General features: G+C 44.0%; 1 protein-coding gene across 5 annotated transcripts in view; it reads left to right on the top strand.

Annotated features, from left to right (window-relative positions):
* The first annotated feature begins 2,946 nt into the window (after positions 1–2,946).
* Positions 2,947–16,614, top strand: part of Cdkl3 (cyclin dependent kinase like 3) — a 31,613-nt gene continuing 17,945 nt past the window's right edge. For 3 of the 5 annotated variants that reach the window (XR_009584455.1, XR_009584458.1, XR_009584457.1), the window contains exons 1-2: positions 2,950–3,585; positions 10,136–10,330. Coding sequence is in view for 2 of the 5 variants with exons in the window: in XM_060363740.1 (XP_060219723.1) it covers positions 3,421–3,585; positions 10,136–10,330 (360 nt within the window). In the remaining 3 variants the exon portion in view is untranslated. Of the gene's footprint in view, positions 3,586–10,135; positions 10,331–16,614 lie in introns of all 5 variants that reach the window. The other 2 variants (XM_060363740.1, XM_021638899.2) reach the window with 2 other exon arrangements.

Below are 16,614 nucleotides of genomic sequence, written 5' to 3'. Positions count from 1 at the left end.
CGTTATAATAAACAGTTTTGACTTCTGAGGCGGGAGCAAATGAGAGGGGCCCGAGGGCGTTTGGGCCAATAGCCTGTTCCTGCTAATAGGGTGGAGGAGGTTGCCCAAGCCTTGCAGACCGCGTAGAGCTAAGAAAATTGGAATAAGTGAGTTTGCCTGCGGTAGGGCATAGCTGTATTTCTCAAGAAATGTGGGGGTGTGATTTGAGAGCATATCAACGGGCTGCTGGTTGTCAGAGAAACCTACAAAAATGACTCAGCTCGGGGGAGAGATCGTGCAGACATGGGTGGTAGGAGTTAAATCTCGCGTCTAGGATAACTCATTAAAGCTTTGTGCAATCGCAACGAAGGTCCATATGGACCGGAAGTGCCCGGTTGTGTGAGTGTGTGAGGGTGATGCGCAGCAGGTTCAGAAGCGTTGGCCCTACAGGCTCCTTTTCGAAGTCACAGAATTCCAGCTAGCCTCAGCTTCAAGCTCCTGTTGTGAGGATTTGTTAGTCCGAGGGACGAACAGTTCAGTACATGTGGAGTTCTTTAGCTCTAGAAGGGGGAAGGACGTGAAAATCCACTGCATGAAGCCTGGAAGTGCTAACGTTTCCTACTTCTCTTATCTGTCCTTTCTACAAACTGAATTCTCTTGACTTAAAATCATCTGGAGAGCCCGATGTCTTCGTTCATTCTGCTAATCCCACCATTCAGGAAGTGGAAAGGATCCGGAGTGTAAGGCTAGCCTCACCACCCTGGGCAGCCTGAGGGTCTTCCCCCTCCCCCCATAAAAAAAAAGGAAGCTTGGGGATTGTTAGGTAGGCGACGCTGCTTACTCACAATGTGACTAAAAGTTAAATGTTCTTACCTTCCCCTCCCCCCGCTCCTTTTTGAAGTATGCCCTAGAACCCCAGAGCCTTACTTAGCCCTGTAGGATTTTACTGAGAGGGATGTTTTGCACAACTGCAACCCAGCACTAGGTGGGTGCAAGTTCCACATTATCTTGAGTCACACGGAGACACCGTGTCTCTGGACAAAACAGTTGGTCTATTTAAATTCCCTGGCTGGCCTTCAACTCCTCTTTGAGTAGCTGGAATAGGTAACAAGTGCCTTGCCCTGCCTTTTCCCCCCACTGGTCATACGGATCCTAATCTTTCACATGGTTAGTTAAGAAGACAAACATGCGATTAAATGCTGTGAAATGCTAAAGAAAGTCTGTATTTTTTTTTAACTCTCATTCTGTCGCTTATCTGTAGCAATTTGTAACTTTTAGAAATGGACAGGATAGTTTTGATTTCTCCGCAATGAAATGTTTTTGACAAATTGAACGTGCTTACAATTTCATGGTCAGGAGGTTTTCGGGAAACCTACAACGGCCATCTTCGAACTGTAATTTAAAAAACAAACAAACAAAAAACCAAAAAAACAGGTGATGTGTAGCTGGCCTGGAACTTACTATGTAGAGTGGCCTCAATCTCACGTGGCTCACTCCTGATTGCTGGGATTGGTGAATTAAATGATGGCAGGGACTCAGTCTGATTCATGCTTTGCTCCTTGCAAGTATTTAGTCCATAACAAATATTAATTAAATGTACAGCAGTGTAAGACTTAGCCATGACATTTTAGAGACAAAAGCCCAAACCAAGTACCTACCCTTTCTTCCTCTCATGCTCCAGCAGAGTAGTCAAATTTGAGACACTTCAAAACTTTTTTAAGCAAACTTTTTTACACTACTGAGCACACTTGTGCACACTCATTTGTGTGTATCGGTCAGAGGACAACTTGGTGGAGTTGCCTCTCCCTTTCCACCATGTAGGCCCAAGAGATTGAACTCAAAGTTTTAAGGCTTTGTAGCTTTTTTTTCTACTGAGCCATCTCGTTGACCGAGTTTTGCTACTACAGTTAAATCCGGATCTCTGGAAGTGGAGGCCTTTAAGAAGCTCTGCACGATATTTAAATGTACATTCTGAGGTGTCCTTGTACATCACTATGTGGCAGAGTCCAGTCGGGGGAAAATGTTTAAAAAGTTTTGCATTTCACAGGTAGTGAGAACACTTTTAAAACTGCCATGGCTCTACATGATGGCGCACACCTTTAAACACAGCACTCCAAGCAGGCGGAAAGATCTCTCGGGAGTGCCAGCCTAGGCTACATGGTGGGTCCCAGGACAACCAGAGCTACAAAGTAGACCTTGTCTCAAAAAAAATAAATTACTAATAGAGTAATTTCTAATAGAAATTTCTAATAGTAATTTCTAATAGTAAATTACTAATAGAGTAATAAAATCACGAAGGAATACCGAGATCGTGTACAGAGCTGGTGCTAGAAGCCAGGGGAGTGGTGAATGCTGAGCCTACCACTGAGCTATAACCTCTCTCTGCCCACGAGCCACCTTGTCCCCAGTGTAAGGATCAGTGTCGACTTTGAGGTCGGTGTCGGCTGTGTGGAATATTAAGGTAGCGCTGTAGCCACCACACAAGCCTTCCTTAGGCTTGTGACCGTCAGCCTCTTTGGGGCCGAGCACAAGCAAGTGACGGGCAGTCAACCAGGCGACCAAACGCTCTCTTCCAGGGCGGACGCGCCCTCGAGGGCGTTCGGTGAGCAATGAAAACGCCCCTCCCACCACCACCCCCTGCAAGCACCGGGGCCTGCTGCGTCCTCGTTCCCGCCGCACCTAGCTTCCGCTTCTTGCCCCTTTCTCTTCCGGGTCGGGACCCCAGCCATTTCCAGTCTTGCGTACTGTGGTCCGAACGCGGCCGGCCCCGCCCCGCGCCGTTGCTAGGGCACGCGGCTTGCCGGGAGCCGGCCAGGTCAGCCGGGGAGGAGGCGCGCTGTCCCGTGGCCGGCTGGGACCTCACGGAGCCGGGCCGGCGGGACTGCAGGATGGGCTGAGGCGGCGGCGGCTCTCAGGACGAGGTCGACAGCACGGCGGGACGCTCGGCTCGGGTGGGGGCTGCTCACTGTGGGTCTGGGGAGAGGGTGGGTGGGACTGCAGGGGCGAGGTCCCCACGCTCGGTGCACCGTGCCCTGTAACGAGGCACCCGCAGTGTTTGGTGGAGGGACTGTTTATCTTGGCTTCCGTTGTCATTGCTGGTTTCTGAAATCTAAATTTCTTAATCCCGTGTTCCAAAAGGATTCCTCAGCTAAAGGCGTGTCAGACTTCCCTTTTAACCTCTCAGTTCCCGTCTACACAAAATGCTAGATTAATGCAGGGCATCCTGTCCTGGTAAAACCTGGAGACGTTGGAGCGTCTCAGACAACCGAAGAGGTCCCACGAACAGGCTCTGCTCTGCTGTAGACAGCACTCCTAGTTTTGTTCTTATGTCCAAAAGTATCGGGTTATCGACGCTATGCATTATCCAGCCTGAATGAGCGAAAGCGTGAACGTTTAACATTTTCTTTCTTTATTTCTGTGAAGTAGAAGCCAGGCTTCAAAATGGAGATGTATGAAACCCTTGGAAAAGTGGGAGAGGGAAGTTACGGAACGGTCATGAAATGCAAACATAAGGATACTGGGCGGATAGTGGCCATTAAGATATTCTATGAGAAACCAGAAAAATCTGTCAACAAAATTGCAACGAGAGAAATAAAGTTTCTAAAGGTTTGCTTCTTTTGCCTTTTATTATACATACATATATATATTTTTTTCCCATTGAGACCCATCTTGCTATGATGCCCAGGCTAGCATGGAACTCTTATTTCTTTCAGTGCTGAGATTTACAGATCTGTATTACAACACCCATCGTCTTTTGCCTTGATGGTGTTAAGTCAAAAGAGAAATTGTTATGGAGTAAAAATTAAGTGTATGAAAGAATATTTCCATTAACAGATAAACTAAGACCCGTCATAGAGAAGCCCTCATTATCTACAGTCTGTACTCTTTTTAGTGATACAAGATTTGTGTGCTTTGATAAAAGAATTAATGATGTAAGATTATCAAAGATTTATTCTTTGATATAGTTATGCTAATATTGTGAACTCATTCAAAACTATTAAGGTATAACAACAATAAAGGTATCTGCTTTGTACAAGGGATTGTGGAAGAAGGTAAGATTAGAAAGGAGTGAAAAGGGGGCTGGAGAGATGGTTTAGAGGTTAAGAGGTTAAGAACACCGGCTGAGCTTCCAGGGGTCCTGAGTTCAATTCCCAGCAACCACATGGTGGCTCACAACCATCTATAGTGAGATCTGGTGCCCTCATCTAGCGTGCAAGCATACATGCAGACAGAACACTGTATAAATAATAAATCCAGAAAAAAACAAGTAAAGTGTTCCTTGCCCAGCATCACAGCACTTGGGAAGCAGAGGCAGGTGGAATCACCATGAGTTTAAGGCCAGCCTGGTTTACAGAGGCAGTCAGGGCTGTTATATAGAGAAACCCTGTCTAGGGGGGAAAATGTTCCTTAATGACATAACTAGGCAGGAGTGGCTCATCTGGGCCAGTGGTTCAGAGGGGTGGATGGCTCTGTGGCTGAGAGCACTTACTGCCCTTGTAGAGGACCAGAATCAGTTCCACCCCACATCAGGAGGCCCACAGCTGCCTGCAGCTCTAGCTCCCAGGCATCCCACACCCACTTCTGGCTTTTCAGGGGCACCTGCAGGATTGTGCACATAATCACATACCCACACGGGATTTTTGCTTGTTTTCATAATGGTTAATATTCAATTCCGCAGATTCTTATAGAAAACAGGGTATGTACTTGTTCTTGAGTGAAGTGTAGCATTTGGGTAGGATGGAGATAATAACGATTATCTCCAGATTAAGGGAGCAGCATTAAGCTCAGAAAGGCTAAAACAGGACAGAGCAAGAGTGGAAAGGAAAAGATCAGATACTTGTCTATGAGTTTCTTGTATAGAATTAGAACTGTGACTAGTGCAGTAAATTGGAAGTAGACTTTATAATCAGAGTTAGGGTGCTTGCCAAGCGTGCCTGAAGCCCTGGGTTTGATCCCCAGCACCACATAAAATTTAGCGTATGCAGTCCTATCACCATCCTTTGCTACATGTTGAGTTCCGAGCCAGCTTGGGATACATGACACCATCTCAAAAACACAACCCTGATTTTTTTAAGAGATGGAAAGTGACCAACGCTATACAGAAACCTTGTCTCTTAAAAACAAAAACAAACAAAAGAGAGATGGAAAGTCAAGATTTGAGTTAATTGTAAAAAAAAAAAAAATCCCTGTTAAGTGTTAATCTAACAGTGGTCTGTAGAATGCATTAGAAGACTGAGAACTAAGGGGGTCTGATGAGCATTTAATTCGGAAATTGGCCTAACATCATGAGCCCTTTTTTAGATTTCGGCAGTGTAAATGGATGTAGAAGCATAGACAGGAGTCAGAGAATGCCGCAGCCGGATGGGAAGCTGAGAACCAGCCCAGTTTTAGATGACGTTGGTCCCTTGGAGGTGACAGGAATATTAACTAGAGGTTATCGGGCTTCTAAAACAGCAGCAGCACCGGGAGAGATCAGGACCCTGCAGGCGTGCTAGGTCTACTGGGGCAAAGAACTGAGGAGATGAGAAGTGAGTGAACATTCCTTGGAGTCTGGACCAAAACTAGAGACTGAAGCTGAAAAAGGAGCCTCCAAATACAAATGCTCTATTTACTCTATCTAGGTGCACTGAGGTTTCTTGCCTTGAGAGTGGAGTCTAGGTGTCTCATGTGAAGAGTACAGCTATTCTTGCCCATATTTATCTGGTACAAAATATTTTTTTTCTTTTTATCTGTGTTAGGTAATATAAATCTGGTTTGGTTCTGAATAGAATACCATGCTAGCACCTGTGGACAGTCAGAGCTGCTCTCTCTCTAGACTGTGTGAAGGGAAATTAAAGGTTAGTAAAGATACTATGGTTTTGTACTTTGAGAGACACCAGTCCCTGCCCGATGAAACGAAACACTGTCAGGCAATTTGTGCTCCTTAGATGAGAAATCAAATTAGGAGGTAATGGCTTCGAACATCTGAGCAGCCTGCCTCCACTCCTCCCCAGTGCTGAGGTTGCATGCAACACCATGCTTGTTTCGTTTACATTTTTAAATTCCATTTTACCACTGCGCGCGCACGCGCGCACACACACGCACACACACACACACACACACACACACACACACAGCAACAGCACACATGGAGAGGACACAGGGTAACTTGCAGAAATTGGAAGGCTCTCAAGGATTGAACTCACGTCAGGCTTGACAGCAAGTGCCTTTACCCTCTGAGCCATCCACACACCCAGTTTTATGTGGTGCCAGGGATCAAACCCAGCGTTTCATGCATGCTAGACAGTACTCTACCAACTCTACACCAGCTTCAGCCCCTGTTTAATTTTTTTAAAAGTAACCAATAGTGACAAGAATACGAAGATGAACTTGAAAACATTTTTTTGTTGTTGTTTTTAAAGACAGGTCTCACTATGTAGCGCGAGGTGCCCTAGAACTTGTGTGTAGGACAGACCAACCTCTAACTTACAGAGAGATATCTGCCTACCTTTGCCTAATGAATTCCTTTAATAGGTATGTGATGCCATTAGCAAGATACTTTCAACTACTCTCACTTTCTGTGGGCTGGCCTAGTTGCTTTCCCTCCCTGCCTTTCTTTAAAACATTTTTAGACTTAAAAAAGTTTTGCATTATATGTATGGGTGTTTTGCCTGCATGTAGTGCCCAAAGAGGCCAGAAGAGGGTGTCATAGTCCCTGAAAATGGAGTTCCAGATGACCGTGAGCCTGTGGGTTCAGTGACCAGAACCCTGGGGGCTGGAGAGTTGACTCACAGTTAAGATCATCTGTGTCTTTTCCAGAGGACCTGGGTTCAGTTCCTAGAGTGGGATCTGCTTTTTCTCTTCTGACTTCCCTGGACATCAAGCATGCATCTGGTGTATGGATATACATGAAAGTAAACTCATACACATAACATAGTGAATAAATCTAAGAGTCCTCTGGAAGAGCAGCCAGTGCTCTTAATCACTGCTTCATCTCTCCAGGCATCCCCTTCCTTCTTTTTACACAAAATTTTACTGCATAGTCCAGACGAGCCTGGGACTCTGTGTGGGCCAGGCTGGCTTCTAACTCTTCCTTCTTCTGCCTCAGCTCCTGGAGTCCTGGGATTACAGGCAGGTGCAACCACACCCTACTTTTCAGTTTAACATAATCTAATAAGAGTTATCTTGTATTTGTTAATATTCTTAACCTAAAATGATTGTCCAAATAACTCAATTTTAACTACATTTTAGAATCCGATTAAATTACTGATAGAGCAGTTAGAATATCTGTGGACATGTCTGGTAATAGAAAAAAATATAATTAAATACATTCAAAGTTAACTTCCCTTGGGGCTGGGGAGATAAGAGCACTGGCTGCTCTTCCCGAGGTCCTGAGTTCAATTCCCAGCAACCCTATGGTGGCTCATAACTATCTACAGTGATGAGATCTGGTGCCCTCTTCTGGCCTGCAGGCACAAATACGTTTCCCTGGGTATCCTTGCCGTGCTGCAACTCACTCTGTAGACCAGGCTGGCCTTCAACCCAAAGAGATTCACCTGCCTCTGCCTCCCAGGTGCCGGGATCGAAGGTGTGCGCCACCACCTGGCTTCCTGCTGTGCTGACTGCTTTCTCACTGCCTCCACTGCTGTAAAATAGACTGAGGGCTGGTGAGATGGCTCAACTGTTAAAAGCACTTGATCTTGCAGGAGACCTGGGTTTGATTCCCAGCACCCATATGGTGGCTCACAATCATCTTTAACTCCAGTTCCATACACATAAAATAAATATACCTATAAAATATAAAATAAAACAAAGACTGGATGGAAAGCCAGTAGTTTTCCTAGGCGGGCCACTCATGTGGTGTTCCAGAGCACGGCAGCCCTCACTGTCTCTTCACTGTTGCCAGAGTTTCAGTGCCTCAGCACCGCACTGGGGCTTTTTGCTAAACAGCAAAACTGAGAGCAAAGATGAAGGAATCTGGCATTATATTTTGGCACAATTTTCTACTAGTCATGTTTCAAGGATTTTGGTCTCTCTCACAGGGAAGTAGAAAACTAGAATAAGAGCAATTTAAAAAATTATAGTTTGTGCCAGGCGTGGTGGTGCACTTTTTTAATCCCAGCACTAGGGAGGAAGAGGCAGGTAGATTTCTGTGAGTGAGTACGAGGCCAGCCTTTTCTACAAAGCGAGTCCAGGACAGCCAGGGCTATTCCACAGGGAAACCCTGTCTCCAAAACAACAACAACAAAAATTATAGTTTGTTAGTGAATCTAATACTAAAATTAGATAAATTTTTATCCAAATTAATATTTTCATTAATTTAAAAATGGTTAAATATTTTAGAATTGATTGTAGTGGGGAATCATTGGTTTAAAAATAGAAAAGGTACATAAAATATTAAGCTTCATTTGTTTCCTGTGCTAACACACAGTAATTTTCTGTCATTTTAAAATTCTTTTTAAATATTTAATAGCATTTATTTTGTGTGTGTTTGTGTGGAGTGTATGTTTAGGCGTGCATGTGTCCCTGGAGGTCAGAGGTCAGGCGTCTGATTCCTGGCCCTTGTGTTTTTGACCCAGGGTCTCTCACTGACTCTGGAGCTCAATGACTAAGCAGACTGGCCGATCAGCGAGCCGCCCTCTCCACCCACCCATCTCCACCTCACTCAGTGCTAGGTACAGGTGCCCACTGCCGCACCTGGCTTGTCTGTGACTGCTGGGGATGACACCTCAGGTCCTGTGTGTGCGTGCCAAGCACCTTCCCACTAAGCCATCTTTCCAGCTCCTTAAAATTAGTTTTGACCATGGTTGATACCAGGACAAAAATATTTTTTGTTTTGTTTTGAAAAGTACTTATTTAATTTTTGTTTATATGAAATGAGGGTCTCATTGTATTGCCTAGGCTGGCCTCGGACTCATCTTCCTGTTTCAGCTTCCCAAGTAGCTGAGACAAAGGGTGTTTTGTTGTTTAGTAGAATTATAGACTAGACAGTGAATAAAAGTACCATAATTATTTGCATATTTATATCATTTCTAGGGTTATAAATTACTTCACATGTTTGGGGGTTTCTCAAACATTTTGATATTCTTGATCATCAAGTGGACTCACAAATGACCTCTATAACTTATGGTTTATTCTATATAGAGTTTAAGACCAAAACTAGGGAATAAGTTGTATAAATTTATAGCACATCTTAATGATGTTGAAGTCTGTGCTTGAACTGGAGAGATGCTCAGTGGTTAAGAGCACTTGTTCTTGCAGAGGACCTGGGTTCGGTTCCCAGCACCGGCGTGGTAGTTCGCAACCATCCTTAACTCCAGTTGCAGGGGTGCGACATCACCCTCTCCTGCTGTCTGTGGGACAAGGCAAGCACATGAATCACACGTATACATGCAGACCAACACTCTCACATAGACTGAAGACTGGAAAAGTCCATGCTCATTTGAAAACACGAGGACTTTAGAGGCTAAGTATAATGAGGCGATCCCAAGTTCTGTTTCCAGAAAACAAAGCAACTGCAGTTTCAATGTGGGTCTTATATCTGTAATCCCAGCACTTGGCCTTCCAGAGGCTGAAATAGAAAGGTGTTGAGTTCTAGATAGCCTGGAATACACTTGTCTCTAAAAGTCAAAATAAGAACAACTACAAAAACAAGCAACATGAAACAGGGCCCATTTTATTTTAGTCGGTTTGTGTGTGTGTGTGTGTGTGTGTGTGTGTGTGTGTGTGTGTGTGTTTGTTTGAGACTGGGTCCCTGGAACTCCCTATGTAGACCAGGCTGGCATTGAACTCACAGAGATTGGCCTGTCACTGTCTCCCAATTGCCGGGAGTAAAGGCCCATGCCACCATGCCCCCACCCATAAAGTCCTTTTAAATTTCATGTGTTAAGTACAAACCAAATTAAAAGATAGCAAAACATTTCTCATTGCATTGTGGTACATTAGGTCTAAATTATTTTAATTGGCCATCAGATGGCAACATGTCTCACCTTTTTCCACAGGGAGAAAGAAATCACTTAACGGTAACGTTGACACATTGAGAACATGCCAGATCAGTAGAGATCTCTCTGTAAAAGCTGAAGCTGTTTTCATTTCTTTTCAAAAAATATATAGGTGTCTGCATGAATTACTGTTTGCAATAGTTTTACATACAACTCTTGTTTCTTTTTGTCAATAGCAATTTCGGCACGAAAACCTGGTCAATCTGATTGATGTTTTTAAACAAAAAAAGAAAATCCATTTGGTGTTTGAGTTTATTGACCACACAGTCTTAGATGAATTACAGCATTACTGTCACGGACTAGAGAGTAAGCGACTGAGAAAGTACCTGTTCCAGATCCTTCGCGCCATCGACTACCTGCACAATAATAATGTAAGTGCCTCAGAAAGAGCCCAGCCGGGCCAGCATGCCTCGCAAGTGCCATTTGAATAGTTCTGTTTTTATGAAGGCCATTAACATTTTCTCTGCACACTAACAGACATCCTGAAAACAGGAAAGGGGGGGGTCTTGCCTTTCAGTTTATTTGCAGGACCCAAAAGCATTTATCGAGGACTAAGTAATTGTAACTATAAGGTAGACTGAGTCTGAGGTGCCATCCGTTTCCCATCAGCTGTGACCAAACTACTGTGAGGATAACTTAAAGGGAGCAATTATTTGTTTTGCCTCACGATTTTGGAGGTTTCAGCCCATAATTCTCTTCGAGCATCAGGGCTGCAGGAGCACAGGGCAATCGGCTTGTCTCATGGTAGGAAAGGGACAAAAATAGAAAGGGCCCCAGACAAGGTATATTCCCCCAAGGACATGCCCCAGTGCCCCACTTCCTCTAGCTGGACAGCTGCCTACAGGTCTCTGAGCCACCCCCGACCGCAGCAGCAGTGGAGATAGACCCTTCAGTGAGCCTTTTTGCAGGGGATCCTTCGTATCCAACCAATGGCAGATGCTGAAAGTAGCATCAGTGATTTGGTTTAAAGGAATCACGGAGGACCATCTCTGAGAAAATGCATGAAAAGTTTGCAAATCAGAGCTGTGCTTTCATGGAGGCTCCCTTAAATGAAGGGAAGTTTGGGGTCAGGAGGTGGATGTTTGCCCAGGGAATGGCAAGTCAGAGGGAAGAAGGTAGAGCAAAGTGTCCCTTCACTCAGCCTATAAAAAAAACTGGAGAAAAAGGCCTAACCGTTCTGATTTCTAGTTCTGACGTCAGTAGTATTTAAGTAGTAACATACCTCAGCAGTTTTTTGAGATGTGGTGTCTCTGTTTAGTCCTGGCTGTCCTGAAACCTGCTGTGTAGAGCAGGCTGGCCTTTAATTCATGAAGTCCTTCTTGCTTTTTTGACCGGATGCTGGGATTAAAGGCGTGTGCCACCAAGCCCAGTCTAGCTCAGTTTTTATTTGACACTTTATTTTTTCAGATGGCTGTACTTTCTGGAAAAGTACATACAGACAGGAAATAGGGATAAATTACATATCTAGGAAAAAGTAGTAAAATCTTTAAAAATTGTTTTATTTTACTATTTATTTATTTATTTATTTATTTGGTTTTCAAGACAGGATTTCTCTGTGTAGCCCTGGCTGTCCTGGAACTTGAGGCCAAGCTGGCCACAAACTCAGAAATCCACCTGCCTCTGTCTCCTGAGTGCTGGGGTTAAAGCTGAACGCTACCACCATTAGGCTTGTTTTACTTTATTTTGTTTTTTGTTTGTTTGTTTTTGAGACAAGGTTCTCAGTAGGTAACCCAGGCTAATCCCAAACGCAGCATATGTCTCAGGCTAACCTAAAGTTCCAGATCTTTCTGCTGTAGCCTTCAGAGCACTAGAATCATCGTGTGAACCCCTGGACAGAGAGCTGGGCCTAAGATGCACATTTGCACTCAGCAGGCTAAGGCAGGCCAGCCAGGGCTACATGATGAGACCCTGTCCCAGAATGAAACAGCATGTATAGTCTTTGAAATCACTGTTTTCACCACAAGTTATCTCTGAAAACTCACACGTTTTGTGGGTCTAGAGTTGACATCCCCATGATTCTGTATCCTGGAGATGTAACATTCTTTGTTTTGCTTGTTTACTTTAAGGCAGGGTCTCTCACATAGTTCTGACTGCCTTAGAACTGACTCTGTAGACCAGGCTGGCCTGAAACTCACAGAGATCTGCCTGCCTCTGCCTCCAGAGTGTAAGGACTAAAGATGTGTCCCACAATGCTTGGCAAGATTCAGTCTTCTTAAGCTTCCCTTTCTTGTCTGTAAAATGACAAACCTTACCTCACTCACTTTACTACCAAATAGGCCATTAGATGGAAGGTGATTCCCCCACACAAACTCCAGGTACCAGGAAACTGTAATGCATTGTGCCAGCATGGAGTGTGAGCCAAACTAGGAGTCTGAAGATGAGGTACAGCTAACGTATCTGGTTTTGAAATGTAGCTAGGAATTCATTAGACAAGTGACATGTGCACAGGCTGCCACTGTAAGGTGGAAGTCAACCTGAGCGGGGACCTCACAGAATGGCATTAATGAAGTCAGCTTTAGGGACCAGGAAGCAGACGTGATCGTACAGCTGCCCTGGATGGGAGGTTTTTTGTTTTTGTTTTTTTCCAGCGTGCACACACACGCACACAAAATAAAGTGTATAAACATTTTAAAAGAAAAGTCAGCCAGGAGGTGGTGGCGCACTCCTTTAATCTCAGCACTCCGGAGGCAGAGACAGGTGGAACTCTGTGAGTTCAGAGGCAGCCTGGTCTACAGAGTGAGTTCCAGGACAGCCGCAGTTACACAGAGAAACCCTGTCTTGAAGGAAAAAAAAAAAAAGGAAAGAAAGAAAAATCTCAGTGGATAGCTATGCTTGCTGCACATGACTCTGCTGTCCTCTCATCTCCTCTTTCACACACACACTAAATAAAGGAACGCCATTTTAGCACAGAGTGTCACGGGCCACCCGTGGCGGTGCTCACCTTCAGTTCCCATGGTTAGGAGGCAGCGGCAGGCAGACCTCCGCCTGGTCCATATAGTGAATTTCAGGACAGCCAGCTCTTCAAAGTAAGACCCTGTCTCAGAAAACAAAGGAATGTCCTGACACCCACTGTCTTACACCTGTGCTCTGCGCTAACAAAAGGAATAAATAAGCTGATTTACAGGCTGTTCAGAAAGTACGGCGTTGGCTTGCTGGGAACCTGTCTACCGAGTTACTGAGTGCTGTTTACAAATGGGACATTTAAAATAATGGGACAATTATAGAAATCAGTGTTTTCTATTTCTCTCTGGACTCATTCCTCAGCTCCAGGCAGTCAATAACTAACTTGCTTTGTGTTTATGGATAGGCCTTTTCGGGAAATTTCTTATAAGTGAAATCATACAGTGAGCAGCCTTGCATATGGCTTTCTCCACCCTTGTACCGAGTTCCTGGAGTCAGCTTCATCGGGACATGCATTGGCCCTCCATTCTGTCAGATGCTGATGCAGCATACACGGGCTGGTGGACATTTATCTTACTTCTAGTTTAGGCTTTATGAATCCTGTTGTCATAAAGCTTTGTTTTATTTATTTTGGTGGTGGTTGCTGTTCTAAAGAAGCTGCCAAGTTGTTTTCCAAAGTGACATTATCATTTTTGGGTTTTGTTGCTGGAGCTCTGGCCCAGGGTCTCCTGCATGCTGGGTGAAGCCTGGACCGTGGAGTTGCATTCCAGCCCTGTGACTGTCACTTTTATTGTAGCTATTGTAGCAATGACATGGCAGCATTTTTGACTTAAGTGAAGTACACTGTCTATTCACACACAACTTGTTCATTTACCTAGAGAATTCTCACAGCAAATTTTCTAGGTTGTAGGATACAAGATGAACATTCCCAAATCTATTGTTTTCCTATGCATTAGCAACAAATAATCCGAAATCAGAATTTTTGGGTGCAATTCATGAGCTGGGCAATGTGGCTTAATTGGGAGAATACTTGCATGTAGCTCTGGGCTTGATCTGCAGGTCAAATGGGAATGTGGTGGCGTGGCACACCCCTGAAATCCCAGCACTTGGGAGGTCGAAGCAGGAGAATCAGAAATTCAGCATCAACCTTGGCTACATTGTGGGTAGAATACATGAGACCCTGCCTAAAGTAAAAAAAATGCCATTTATAACATCAAAATATTATATAACCTGAGAAAACCTTGACAAAAGATCGTAATCTCTGTACACTGAAAAGTATAAACGTTGCTGAGGGATACTAAAGACAGTCTAACCAAATTGAAATATAGAAATATAGTTTTTTAATGAAGTGTCAATGTGACAGTGATAGGCCAAATCTAAAATCTATGACCCACATTCCAAAGTCAACTCAGGATAAACTAAAGACTTAAATGTGAGGCCTGAGACTGAAACAGCAGGAAACAGCTCCCTGACACTGGTGGGGCAAAGGCAGTGTTTTGTTTGTTCCCTTGTTTTGTGTGTGAGATGAACACAAAGCACATGTATAAAGTAAAGATAAACGAGATGAAACCAAGCTGAAAAGCTGCTGTCTAACCAAGGAAAAAACGTAAACATATTTCAAATAGGAGTAAGTTCAAAAAAAGAAACGACTTACAGAATGGGAGAAAATTAGAAACCCATAAAGAACTCAATCGTAAGTAGACCGGGTGATTTAAAATGAGCAAAGGAAATAAGCACATTTAAGTAGACCAGGTACTCAAAGGTAGACAGTATGTGAAGAAATGCTCAAAGTCTGTCATCAGAGAAATTTAAATTAAAAACAACAATGAAAGTCACTGCTGGAATGGCCATTTCAAAGACAGGGATTAGAATATAGAGAAAGGGAAACCTCAGCCGACTGATGTGGGGAATGACTCACAGGGCCTTTCGGGGTCTTCCGTGATTTAAAGCTGGATGTAGCAAAGGGAAATGAGCAGCTTCTCTGAGATGCTTTCAAGTTCCCAGTCACTGCACTATCGCTCGCTGTGGCAAAGCCTGGCGTCAGTCTAGGTGTCCCACTGTGGGTGAGTGGGCACAGAAAATAGAGTAGAAAAGAAGACTTGCCGTATATACAGTGCTGAGACTTGGTTTAGAGGGCATAGTGTCATCCAGGACTACGTGGGTGAGGACATCATGTTACATGGGAAATCTAAAACAAGATGGAGAACGATTTCTGTCAAAGGCTACCAAATTTCAGACAGGAGTAAGGTTAAAAGATTGGGGGAGGGTTGTTCTTTCATTCGTGCATTCATTTGTAATTTTTGGTTTTTGGAGGCAAGGTTTCTCTGTGTAGCTCTCGCTAGCCTGGAACTCACTCCGTAGACCAGGCTGGCCTCTAACTCATAGAAATGAATTCTGCCTCTGCCTCCTGAGTGCTGGGATTAAAGACGTACACCGTCACTGTCTGGCTCAAAAGACTGTTTTTTACATCATGGTGACTATAGTTAGTAACTATTGTGCTATTTAAATTTTCTGAGAGTAGATTCTAAAGTCCTCTTTGCAAAATGGCAAGAGGTTGTTAGCGCGTCTAATTTCGTCATTTCTCAGCCTCTTAACTGCTGAGATTAAAGGCATGTGCCACCATGCCCAGTTTCATTGGTATATATTAATAAAAGACATTTAATAAAATGTGTGTAATTAATAATTATATATATAATTTGTGACAATTAAATATTTTCTTAGCCCCAGTGGTGGTAGTACATGCCTTTAATCCCATTACTCAGGAGCCAAAGGCAGGTGGATCTCTGTGAGTTCGAGGCCAGCCTTGTCTATAGAGTGAGTTCCAGTACAGCCAGCGCTATGCAGAGAAACACTGTCTCAAAAAAACCAAACCAAACCAACCAAACAAACAAACAAAAAAACCTAACCAACCAAATAAAAAAAACTTGAATATTCTTTAAAAATATATATTAATAAAAGAGGTGATGAGACTGAAACAGAGCAGTCAGTAGGTGGGAAGAACATGAGTTTGTGGTTTCAGAACCAAGGGATGAAATAATGGTCTATGGAGAGACACAGACAGAGCAGAGGGTGGTCATGCGCCTGTGACCCCTTAGGATGAGGAACGTGAAGTGATCCTTGCCTACATAGTGAGGTGATGAAAGCTAGATTTGACTACATGAGACCCAGCCAAAAACCAAAACAACGAAAACCAGAGAGAAAGCGCCGGGGGTTGGGGGGAGAAGAAAGGAAAGGAGAGAGACAGAAGGGGAGGGAGGGAGAGAAGAGAGTCTGGAAGCTTGATATTTGAGAATGGGGCCCACAGGAGAACATCCTAATTTTTAGGGACAGAGAAAGGAACTAGGCAAAGAAGAGACTGTAGCCTCAGGTCCGCAGAATGGAGGAGTGCCTGGAAATAACCCCACTAAGAAATCGGTAAGGTTAAGGATTGAGAGGTGATGTGAGGCAGTTTAACATGAGAAGCAGGGACAGGTTAATGTAAGGCAGTCTCCAGGAGGGTTGGCTGCAAAGACAGTGGTGCCAACTCAGTTAAAGGGAAGTTGAACTTTCCCCCACGACGTCCCTTTGATCTCAGAGTGTGATTTACTCTTTCAGGGTTATCACTGTGTTCATTCTGGCTTCATTTCATTTTGAAGTGGAGAATATGTGCCTTTTTACCTGTGGTCAGGAAATGTCTTCACTGTCATCTGTGAGTTAGATTTTTTTTTTTTTTTTTTTTGAGACAGGGTTTCTCTGTGTAGCCTTGGCTGTCCTG

The sequence above is a fragment of the Meriones unguiculatus genome, chromosome 11 (assembly GCF_030254825.1).
Source record: "Meriones unguiculatus strain TT.TT164.6M chromosome 11, Bangor_MerUng_6.1, whole genome shotgun sequence".
NCBI classification, from domain to species: Eukaryota; Metazoa; Chordata; class Mammalia; order Rodentia; family Muridae; genus Meriones; species Meriones unguiculatus.
The sequence above is the reverse complement of the archived record's forward strand: the minus strand, read 5'-3'. Positions and strand labels throughout refer to the sequence as shown.